Here is a 12,623-nt window from a genome sequence, read left to right on the forward strand (position 1 = left end):
GCAAAACTAAATAACTTACCTGTACAACCAAAGATCTATCATTGTGGAAATATTATCTCTTTTCCTTATATCCTGAAGGAGTTGGAGCTATGATCTAGAATAGAGCTTAAGCATCAAGGTTTCAGACTCTCAGCTTCAGCCATGGAGAATACTAGAACCTCTTAAATTCCTTTCTTTAAAATAAAATAAGAAAAAAAATTAAAGAAACAAATTAACTTATGCTAACAGATTTATCCTTTCTATAAGAGGAAACAGCAGATAACAGAATTATCTATTCACAGTAACATCTTTGATACTTCTTAGTAACTCTGTAGCCTCAGAGATACCAAGAAACTGGAAAAGGATTTTTAAAAACCAATACAAACAAACCGAAAAGACCTTGAAATATACTGAATCCTCATAACAACTCATTACTAGTTTGCATCAAAATGTGACTCCATTCTTCTCTAGAGTCTACGGGCAATATTTTTTTGAGGTGACCCAAAGACTGCCTTTGATAAAATTTCTGATACACAATTTATAATCTCATACTCTTATTCTGGACGCCTTCCCAAAATTTGGCCTTCAAGTATTCAAAACTAGGGATTGAACAAAAATAATTTAAGTTATGCACACCAAAAAATCAATTAAGTCTTCAAATATCTGTATGATAAGCCAAATGATTACTAAAATGCCTTAGCACTCTATCATGAAGAAAAATTTCTACTATTTTTGGTGTATGGATTTTCAACTAGGACAAAAACAGTATGGATTTTCTGCTTTTAGTACCCAGTTGGCCAGATATTTTAATGAATCTAAGTATACTCCATTTCTTGGATAGTCTCATTAATTAAGAGTTTTACTTTATAATAATGTATATATGATATCCTTCTCAGAGAAATCTGGCTAAATGGTTACCGTAAGGGCCCATTTGGAAACAAGGAGGAACACTAGGAAAAAGACTAGTGATGTTTATGATGTAGACTGTCATTTTACTATAAACATGAAAGTAAATATTCTAAAAGTAGATATTATAAAAGATTTTCACAGTGAAGGATTACAACTTTAAAACTGATGCAGTTAACAAACCTTGTAAACTAGAGTTACTGCCTAGTAAAAATAAACAGATTACAGTTTAGTCAGCTAGGAGATCAGTACTCATATCTAATATCAAGAGATGCAACCTCTCCCAAATATGGCCTGTAAATTCTTGAAAAACACAGGTAGGAAAATTGTCTAAATGAAATCATTTAATACTACATTAAGAAATATTCTAAATTAACGTAAGGAAGGTGGCACAGGGTAAACATGATCCCACAAAAAGTAACCCTTGACTTGAAAATTCACTCATCTTACAACAAAGATTCCAACTGCCAACTCCTTAATACCCAACCTCGAAAGCCTTTCATAAACATGGCAAAACATTACAATCTATAGTATGTGGGGTGGGGGGCAAACATCAGGGGCAGAGGATCCACAATTTAAGATGTGCCTCTGCGTACACATGGACATGCCCATTCTAGACTTTATTCCAGTTCCAGTCAGCCACCTTCTATCCACTGTGGATTGGGTTTACTACAGGAACCTCATTCATTATGATATTTATCAGGCAAGGATATCTGTTAACTGTCATTTTCACAGAAGAACTGATACTTACAGCTGAGTTCTACCAGTATTAAGATAGACAGGAACACCCAGATGTGTTTCTTAAAAGCCTGATACACTGAAAAAGAAACTTTAGTCAATTACTTCTACTAACTAAAACCCACTTGGGCTTAATTAAGTTTACATTTTTTTCTTACCTTTTTAAAAGTGTTTTTCGCCTAGTATTTGATTCCCAAGCGTCTGTATTTATCTGTCATCAGTGTTAATGTCCATGTTACATTGAGACTTCAGGTATTAATTATTTATATGGATGTACTAGCACAACTTGATATCTGTGAAGGGAAACCACAATATAGTCACTATGGATGTGTTACTGTTTACAAATATGTGGACAAAAGTGTTATTTCTAAACACTTAGATAACAAACTGCATTCTCTACTAACCTGCACAAATAATTCCTTGTATTAGGCTACAAAATATGTGCTCTCTTCAATAGACTAAGATGGTTTGCTAACACTCTTACAAATGCTTCTCAGAGTACCCACATAAAACGTCTCAAAATTTAATTCTAAATTAAAATTCTTACAAATTTGAGAGCTCCACAGATTCCTTTTCTGACTACCAATGTATACATAGCTCATTTTTCAGAAGCCTGTAATTGCTCAGGCATTAATGGAAAAGTATTTTGTGTGCGTGTGTTTTATAATAATATTAGGAAATAAACCTACAATGGTTAAAAATGCAGTAAAAAAGATCATGCCTTTCTCTTAAATGCGACTTTAAAACATTCCATGTGTTTTAAAGTAAATTGTGTCTTGTTTAGATTATCCCTCTCTGAATAATTTGTGAACATTATTTTGGCAGTAAAAAGAAAAATGTGATGAAATAAATCAAGATGTAGCTATCCAAACGTTCCCTAAAAGAAAGCTTCTTAAAAACGTAACAGGGTTATAGATTACAACTCTGAGAAACACATCAATGTGCTTCTAATCATGACAAAAAGCATTATATAAAACTTTAAATCATTTCAACCTAAAAGTTTATTACTAGAAAAACATGAGCTACCAAAAAACGCATTCATATGTATCACAGAAACCTCTGAATGGCATTCTAAAATGATTTACCATTGCGTGCCATTCCAAAAACCTATATGATAAGAAGAAAAAGCAAAAGATCTACACAGAATCTATACAGATAGCCAGAGTGCCTGGGTGGCTCAGCTGGTTGGGTGTCCAACTCTTGATTTTTTGAGGTCAAGTCCCAAGATGTGCTTCATGCTGACCGTGGAGACTGTTTGGAATTCTCTTTCTCCCTCTCGCTCTGCCCCTCTGGTACCTGCATGGGCATGCACACACGAGCATTCTCTCTCTCTCTCAAAAATGGAAGAGAGGGAGGGAGGGAGGGAGGCAGCAAGGAAGGAAGGTAGGTAGATGAAGATAGCCTTACACCTGGTTCGCAAATAAAATTTGATACTGGAGTTGCCAACCTGCCAGATCTTACCAGTGAAAAGTTTCATTATAATAGAGTAGAAACTAATATAATGTTATGTCAATTATGTTTCAATTAAAAAAAAAGAGAGAGTAAGACAACAGAATAGTGTTTAAGAAACACTGATATCTATCATCAAGCACTTAAAACAAGTCTGTTCATTTGTTTACTAATGTTAAACAATGTCATAAAAAATTAACACTATTAGTGTAAACACTAACATCGTAAGTATTTCCAAATTTAAAAGTTGCTATAAATTCTCTCGTAACAAGCAAACTAAACTAGCCAAAATTCTTATACTCCTTACACCGCATTCTTTGTTTCCTTCACTATTCATTTCAAATGGAGCAGATAAACTAGTTTGATTTGTGACAGCTACAGTAATTTTTTATTTGAAATATTTAACTATAGTAACTTCCAGAAAATTTAAAAACCTAGTTATTTTGTCTTTTAAAAGCATACAAAATGGAAAACAAACCATTTAAATCCTATTTTGAAGGGCTTCGTATTTATTCCTTGCTACACAACTTTGCTTGTTTTCACATACTAATAAAATCAACGGACTATTCAAGAATTCCAAAGGCAAATCCAAAACCAATCTTGACTGAAAAGAATTACTTTTCCTACTATTTGCAGTCTAACACTGGTGCTACTGTGCTAAATAGATTACAGGATCTAAGATTCATGGCACATATGAAATCACTTCAAAAGACTACAGAAAATCCCACTAGAAAATATTACCAGTTCTACTGATAAAACAAAGTTATAAGCTATACAACTTACTATACAAGTAAAACTGTGGCGTCTAAACTAAATGCAACCTAAATTATAATACACTGAAACTTTTTTTCAGTTCTATAGAACCTTGGAAAAAATTCAAAACAAAAGTTATATATAGATTCATACTAGTACCCAATTCTTCTTCAGTTGTTATAAGTGAAAATATCGATTGTGCATTATACCCTGTCTTTAAATGATTTTAAAAGAAACAGACAAAGACATTCAAAGACAGCTGTAAAAAGCATTAAGATAATGGTTAGCGAGAGAAACACCTTTGCTACGCAATTAAACTTATCACACTCAGTTGCTACAGAGAACTAAACCAAATATTTGGTGCAAAGTATAAAAGAGCTCCAGCTCACTGATGGGAGAGTTTCCAGACTACAGAGTGTGGAGGGTAATCGCTCCCAAAGTTCAACAGTCTCCCTGCATGAAAAAGATGAACTGAGTAGTTTGGGGAGGCCAAAGTAACTAGGATCCCCAGAACATCAGAAGATCTACAGAAATATCCCTGAAGTCTTGAGCTGAGTACTGATCAGTGTGCATGTCCAAGGCCTGGAAAAGGCCTGGAAAAGCATCCATAAGGAATACAGAATGATATCCATAACCAGGGGTATGCTGGAAAATTTTAAGGATAAGGAGCACTTAGCAGTTTGTAGTTCCTGGTTTATAGGGTTACCAATGTCTGTGGTATGAATATTCCCACCTGCAGCCAATTTCAAGCTATTAACTATCACTGAGTGCTAAGTCAGAAAAAGATACATGGTAGCACATCAAACATTATATAGTATTTCTACCATAGAGATACAATAGATGTAAATTACCACCTGTGCACAAAGATCATAATATGTAATAATAGAATAAAGAGGTAATGAGTTTTGAGGTATCATCCTTTTTTCTTAATGTAACAGATTTCATTATAAGCATATACAATTTAATTCTATTAAGAATTAAACCAGCTCAGGGGCTCCTGGCTGGCTCAGTCAGTGGAACATGCAACTCTTGATTTCAAGGTTCTGGGTTTGAGCCCCAAGTTAGGTGCAGAGATTACTTAAAAATGAAATTAAAAAAAAAAAAAAAAGGAAGAATTAAACCAGCTCAGAAACTTCCTAACATTTTAGCAAATAGTTCTCACAAGCTCCAGCATACCACTGTCCATGGCTCATACTGCCCACAGTTCACCCAGGACAGCAATAGTCGGTATAGCTTCCAGCCAGAGCAGAAAACTTTCTAATTCACAGGTATCAAGTACAGTGCTCAGAGGGTCAGTGCCTTAGTAGTGGGATAAAATGAGTTCTAAAGACTACTCTGGTCCCACCTAACAGAATAAAAGTAAGCCTTAAAAATAATAATAATAATAAAGCCATTCCCAAGGAACCTAACTGTATCCTAAAACAAAGCTCAAGAATATTCATAGTAATACAAAAAATTTCGGCACCAAACAAGGTAAAATTGACAATGCCTGGCATCCAATCAAAAATCAGCAGACATGTAAAGGCGGAAAATACCAGTCATAATGAGAAAAATAATCAACAGAAATTGACCCATGCATGATAGATCTACTAGACAAGTACATTAAACCAGTTATTATAAGTGTAGTTCCTATGTTCAAAAAGGTAGACAGAAAGATTAAGCATGTTAGGTAGAGGTATGGAAGACTTTTTAGAAATTTGATTGTTTTAATAACAATCTGCTACCTTGGGGCGCCTGGGTGGCACAGCGGTTAAGCGTCTGCCTTCGACTCAGGGCGTGATCCCGGCGTTATGGGATCAAGCCCCACATCAGGCTCCTCCGCTGTGAGCCTGCCTCTTCCTCTCCCACTCCCCCTGCTTGTGTTCCCTCTCTCGCTGGCTGTCTCTATCTCTGTCAAATAAATAAATAAAATCTTTAAAAAAAAAAAAAAACAATCTGCTACCTTTCTGATTGTTGTAATAAAAAAATGCTGGTTGGGATTAACAAGAGCTTAGACACTGCAAAGAACATATGCCAATGAACATGAAGACAAAGCAACAGGCACTATACAAAACAAAACAAGAGGAAAACAAGACTGAAGGAAAAAAAGCATAAATAAACTGTGGGACAACATCAAGTACCCCAGTACATGGGTAATCAGAGTACCCGAAAGAAGTAGGAAAGGGGCACCTGGGTGGTTCAGTCAGTTAAAGCGTGTGACTCTTGGTTCTGGCTCAGGTCATGATCTCAGGGTCCTGGAATTAAGTCCCACGTGGGGCTCTCCATTCAGTGGGGAGTCTGCTTAAGGATTCTCTCTCTCCCTTTCCCTTTGCCCCTCCCCCTGCTTACCTGTGTGCACACATTCATGCTCTCTAAAAACTAAATAAATCTAAAAAAAATAAATAAAAAAAACAGAAGTAGGGAAAAAGTGTCGGAAAACTTTGAGGGGTGATGGCTATGTTCATCAGCTTGACTGTAATGATGACTGCACAAGGTATACATGTATGAAAACACATCAAACTGCATATTTTAAATTACTGTGTCCAGTAAATTACCCTTCAATAAAGCTATTCCAAAATAAACGCCCAAAATAAAACATCTTTCTGGGAATACAAGTTAAAATCTTTAATTTCTTAATGGAGAGGCAAATTGTATCTGGGTTGTTCCATCCCTACCTAATTCCTCTCTAAATCCTTCCCAGCAGCCAACCTGATCTAAGTTGCAATATCTGATCACAAAGGTTTTCAACCATGGTTAAGGGTTAAGTATCAAAATCATCTGTGGCACTTAAAAAAGCAAGCATTTCTGATTCTGCAGGTCTGAAATTCAGTCGAGTTATAATTTATATACATTTTTTGGTCATTTTACATTTTTACTACTTTTAACTTTTCTATTGAAGTACAATACACACACGGAGGAAGTGCACAAATTATAAATGTACAGCTTGAAGAATTACTACAAAGCATAGATATATATATATATATATATATATATATATATATATATATATATTTATTTTTAAGTAATCTCCACACCTAACAAGGTGCTGGAACTCAAGACCCCAAGATCAAGAGTCACATGTTCTTCCACCTAAGCCAGCTGGGCAACCCAAGACGCATATATTTTTTTAAGAGTTCCAAGGATGATTTGATAACAGCCAAAGATTAAAACTACTACCTCTGGCTCAAGCATCTTTTATCTTCCTTTCTTTTTGCTAGGCTAACATTTATCTGGCCCTTCAAGTCATGGATCAAATGCAACCACCTCCTCCCTCCAAGAAGCTATGTGTTCTCAGGGAACCCTGCACATAGCCCATACCACTGAGCATATAGGGTATTTTTCAAGCTGTTTTTTAAGGCAAAAACTCTTAAGTTGTTAGAAAAAGAACAAAGTGAAATTACTCTAATTAAAAAGCAAGTATATTGATGCCAGGATAAAGAGCTTGCCCAGCCTCCTTTGAACTATCCTACTAGAAGATTAAAAATTACAATTTAGTATACTCATCTATTTTCTTCTTTGCTTCATTCATCAAAACTATTTTATAGCAAGGCCTCTCTTATTCTTCCATTTCTCTGGTGCCCAAAACATTCATTTAACATTATTACTGGGGCATTATCCAAACAGAATAAATATGGAGGATAAGTCTACAACGGGAGAAAAAAGTTTGAGAAAAGGGGAACAGTGACTATGGTGGCAGTGAAATAGAAAAAGACTAGGCATATCAGAGGAACTGGAATGAGGCCAGTCAGGCAGGACCCTAGTTACCTAGTAAGCATCATGAAATAAGCTTTAACGCAGACAGCTGTTAGGCAGTGAAGGGCTTTATAGGCTATCATAAAAATTTGATCCTTTCTGGTTATTTACTTTTAAATTTTTATTTTTAATTTGGATTATTTATCCTACTGAAGATTTTTAAAGAGGGCGATGACAAAATCTGATACATATTTTTAGAAGTTCATCCTGGCTGCTGTGTGAATGTAAATTCAAGAGCATAATAGGAAGGGACAAAGAGTGTAACAATAAATGTGATTAAAAGGGAATAAAAGAGGGGCACCTGGGTGGCTCAGCCAGCTGAGTGGCTGCCTTTGGCTCAGGCATGATCCCAAGGTGCTGGGATCAAGCCCCGCATTGGGCTCCTTTGTCAGGAGGGAGCCTGCTTCTCCCCTGCCTGCCACTCCCCCTGCTTGTGCTTGCTCTCTCCCTCTCTGTCAAATAAAATCTTTAAAAAAGGGGGGGGGGAATAAAAGAATAAATAAAACTTCAAGTAGAAGAGACAACATCCAATGCTGTCACTCATTTTCATTCATTCAACCAACATTAACTGAAACCAACTGTAGTCCTGGCACTGTTCTGGGCACTGGGAATGTAAAGGAAATTTCCTGCTTTCACAAAGCTTGTATATATATATACATATATATATATATATATATGTATTATTAAGGATTTTATTTATTTGACAGAGAGAGAGAGCACAAGCAGGGGGAGTGGCAGGCAGAGGGAGAAGCAGGCTCCCCACTGAGTAGAGAGCCAGACTCGGGGCTCAATCCCAGGACCCTGGGTCAAAGGCAGATGCTTAACGGAATAAGCTACCCAGGCACCCCACAAAGCTTATATTTTGTACTAACAGTTCAACAGATAAACTGTGTCAGGTGATAAAGCTACAAAAAATAAAGCAAGGTAAGACAATGAAAAATGATGGGAGTGGTTAGGGAGGAATTGCCTAATGACCTAACAAAGTAACAATCATGTAGGCAGTACGGCCTGGTAGGCCATGGTTATGAACTTTGAATTTTATTCTGAGATGAAAGCCACTGGAGAATTTTGATCAAGGGAGGAACATGATCTGACTTTTATTTAAAAGAATCATTTGAAGAGCTGTGTGCAGAACAAACTGTAGACAGCAAGAGTAGAAACACAGAGGATGGTTTTGGAAACTGTTACTGCTATGAGAGAAATAATGGTGCAGTATCAAAGTGTTAAATTATCTACTTCAACACAGCTTTTGAAGGCAGGTCCAACAGAATTCTCTCATTGGATGTGGAGCTTCAAGAAAAAGTCAAAGAGTGAATCTTAAACCTTATTCCTCTGCTCAGGGAGTACTCCTAAAAATGTCCTGGTCCCTCTTTTGTTGCTGCCTTCTTTCATCCTTCCACAGTAACTTCACTAATGCTGAACTCTTAAATCTGTAGGTCAGCTTCTACATTTTCCTTCAGAGGTTCAGTTCCATATATCCAACTGCCTGCTGAACTCTACAAAAACCTCAAATTCTACTTGTTCAAACTGAATTCACCATCTTTCTTTCAGCCCCAGTACCAATAGCTGGTTCGTCCATCAGAATTACTTATTTAATGAATGACACCACCAAATCTCCTACTGACCAAACCAAAACCCCAGACTGACCTTTTTAATTCCCTTTTCCTCTATCATCCAATCCACACCTTCCATATGCATAACCAACCATTTATCATATGGGGAGGGGGCTGGTAAAGGATGTGTATTTTAATGATGTCACAGCACAAGGGTTAAGGAATTTAATTTGCTTTCTCTGACTTGTGGTATAGACAGAACTGAGTAATAGATTAGTAAATGCCTTAATATTTGTTCAAAAATAATCTAAGGGAGTAAAAATCTTCAGCCAAAGACTGTATTCTTTCTAGAAGTAGAAAACCTCAAACCAATTCTCAGAACATGAACAGTCAAAAGAAGCATAATTCATGAATCACAGCTGAAGTTGTGAAAGCAACATAAGTCAACAAAGGCAAGTAAGAATAGGAGAAGTTTTCAGACAAAAACTCAAAGGCAACAATGTCCATGTGTCTGGGTATAAAAGGAGAGATAATTTAAGAAACTGACAAAGAACTATAGAGGACAGAAACCTGGGAAGAGTAACATGAACAATCAAATTCTGTGTTTGCGCTATTGGGTCCCAAAAACTGGTCTTTGATGAAACGAGTGAAGTACAGAAAACATACCTCATTTTCTATTAAAGCCAGATTTACTCAATTTAAAGAATTACTTTATTCTGAATTTATGCCACTCCACTTTTTTGGTGTGAAAGGACTTTTCTGTAAATTATCTAATGTCATTTTTAAACAAAATTAAAACTTGGCCACCCCACATTGATCCCAAAAATTTTTTTGAAAATTATACTGCACTGGTCTATAAATTTTAACTGCTGCTAATTAAAGACAATAACACTGAGGTTGTAATTACACTGATTATGATATCATACAAAAAATAAGTATTAAAAGGAATTATCCAACTGTCATTTCTAAATACTATTCAACAATCCTATTTCATATTAGATTAAAAGAGCAATAAACAAAGTAAAAACATAAAAACAAGTGAATCCAAGGAGAAAAATGGGAATTCTAAAAACCCATTCAGAAAAAAAAGAATTAAAAACCCATTCAAAAGCAATTTTTCTATAACCTACAGACTCATTAACCATTAGATACTATTTCCCATTTTCTTTCTATGAATCTCAGTTTTATGCTGATTTGTATGTAATAATTCAGTTTATTCCATACTTCTCAAAATAATTTACTCCTATGCTAGTAATTTCAGGCTGTAAAAAAATGAACTTTTATTTTATTTAGGTACTGTTTATTTTAAGGAGTATTAGGATAAAGTGAATGACACCAAGCATTTCATAAAAGTGTTTTTTAATTGAGGAGACACAAAAAACTTAAGTCAAAGGAAAGTCTAAAGTAAAGAATTATAAGGATTTTATCTAGATACAACAAAAACAATAAAGGTAGAAGGATTAAAGTTTGAAAGATAGTGTTATTACTGTATACTCCAAACATACAACAGATTATTTTTCCATAAACATCTAACTCCACATAGAAATTCCAAAGTGTTGATAAAATTCATAAATACTATCTCATATGCCCATTGATTTACAAATTCAACTTCAGTAGAAAATCTTTTGGCCCCAAATACACAAACCTTTTCATGAAAACTGTCTTTTAAAAATGGATTTTAAATAAATATATAGCAACAAAAGAAAGAGCTCATCTCAATGGTGCCCATTTTACAATGAAGTCAACTGTAAAAGGAAATCAAATAGGAGGTACTTTGACTAAGAACATTTTAAAGGTCTCTATTAAGTTTTCCAAGTTCAAAAAATGGACCTCATTAAAAAAAAGGGGGGGGGGAAGAAAAGAAAACCTCAATATAGTTCCTGAAATTTCCTTTGAATATAAAGACTATTTCTTATTTCTTACTTGCCCAGACTCAGCATCAAAAATTCACCCAGAAATACTTAAGGCTAAGTACTCGTTCATTTCTGGGTCTTGTGATCTTTTTCCCTTGGCTATAAAGTCATTACAGTTTCGTGCTTCACCTTGGAGTAAGCTTCTTACAAATAAATAATAAATTCAGAGTATTTTTCCCTTTCGAGAGGTGAAATTTAAAGTTACTCTAATAGCTAACTGAGCCAGATTCAAGGAGTCTAGTGGTTTGTAAACAAACCATTAACTGTTCTTAATTATATATCAACAAAGCATGTTTATTTCTGTGGTAGAAGTTCTGGCCTATTGAGCAAATTAAAGAAACCTAGGAAGACTAGGATAGGAGATATTTGAAAACAGTGGCTATCCACAAAACTCAGTCTTTGGAAAATTCTGCAAACATGAATCAAAGGTGATTTTTCTATATGGTGTTGATGCATCTACAGCGTATATTTGAAAGACATCTGAGTATTCTGGGGGAAAAAACAAGTTTTAGATTCTTATCCAATCTCAACAACTTATTAGTTACATGACCTTGAGTGATTAACCTCTGATACTCAGTCCTCATCTGTGAAATGGAAAAAAAGCATTCTGACACACAGAATGGTCCTGAGAATTAAATAAAAGAATTTATATAAAGTAGCCCCAATATATAGTGCATAATCAATAGATGTATATAATTATGCCTGTTAACATTAATTATGTCTACTTTGCCAGGCACTATACTTTATTTGCATTATCTCATTTAAAGAACTTTTTTTAAAAATTTTATTTATTTATTCGACAGAGATAGAGACAGCCAGAGAGAGAGGGAACACAAGCAGGGGAGTGGGAGAGGAAGAAGCAGGCTCATAGCGGAGGAGCCTGATGTGGGGCTCGATCCCAGAACGCCGGGATCACACCCTGAGCCGAAGGCAGACGCTTAACTGCTGTGCCACGCAGGCGCCCCTGCATTATCTCATTTAAAACACTCAAAATCCTGGGGCACCTGGGTGGCTCAGTCAGTTAAGCACCAGACTCTTGATTTCTGCTCAGGTCATTATCTCAGGGTCCTGGGATTGGGTCTGCATCCAGCCCCATGTCGGACTCTGTGCTCAGGGGGAACTCTGTTTGAGAGTCTCCCCCTCCCTCTCCCTCTGCACGCCCTGAAAATAAATAAATCCTTAAAACTCTCAAAATCCTAGGACGTAGGTACCATTATTATTCCCATTTTACACACAAGAAAACTGAGGCTTAAAAATGTTAAATACTTTACCCAACATTACACAGTTAATTAAGTGGCAGAACACAGAATCTTAACCACGCTACTGATACTGTGTTTTATGATAACAGAAGAACTTTCTCATTACACCTTCACAGTAACCTCACAAGTAAACAGGCTAGGCATCTTCGTTCCCTATATATAGCAACAAACTCAAGGAATACCTATGATGACACAATTAATGGAGTCAGAACTTGAACCTAGGTCTTACTGCCTAAACCAGGGTTCAATCCATGAGGCTCTGTAGCTTTCTGCATTACAACAATAATTCTATAAAACTGTGAATGAAAAACTTTTTCCAGGAGAAAATAAGATAGGTTATA

At 35.7% G+C, this 12,623-nt stretch overlaps 1 protein-coding gene across 7 annotated transcripts in view; it reads right to left on the reverse strand.

Moving 5' to 3' along the window:
• ZZZ3 (zinc finger ZZ-type containing 3) overlaps positions 1–12,623 on the reverse strand; it is a 95,903-nt gene that overhangs the window by 60,234 nt on the left and 23,046 nt on the right. For 3 of the 7 annotated variants that reach the window (XM_011228792.3, XM_034653720.1, XM_002922314.4), the window contains exons 2-4: positions 1,782–1,916; positions 1,637–1,702; positions 20–173 (exon numbers count right to left, since the gene is read on the reverse strand). The exons of 3 other annotated variants lie outside the window; for them this stretch is intronic. Coding sequence is in view for 1 of the 4 variants with exons in the window: in XM_034653720.1 (XP_034509611.1) it covers positions 20–42 (23 nt within the window). In the remaining 3 variants the exon portion in view is untranslated. The remainder of the gene's footprint in view (positions 1–19; positions 174–1,636; positions 1,703–1,781; positions 1,917–12,623) is intronic. One more of the 7 variants, XM_011228793.3, reaches the window with a different exon arrangement.

Source organism: Ailuropoda melanoleuca, chromosome 2, assembly GCF_002007445.2.
Source record: "Ailuropoda melanoleuca isolate Jingjing chromosome 2, ASM200744v2, whole genome shotgun sequence".
NCBI classification, from domain to species: domain Eukaryota; kingdom Metazoa; phylum Chordata; class Mammalia; order Carnivora; family Ursidae; genus Ailuropoda; species Ailuropoda melanoleuca.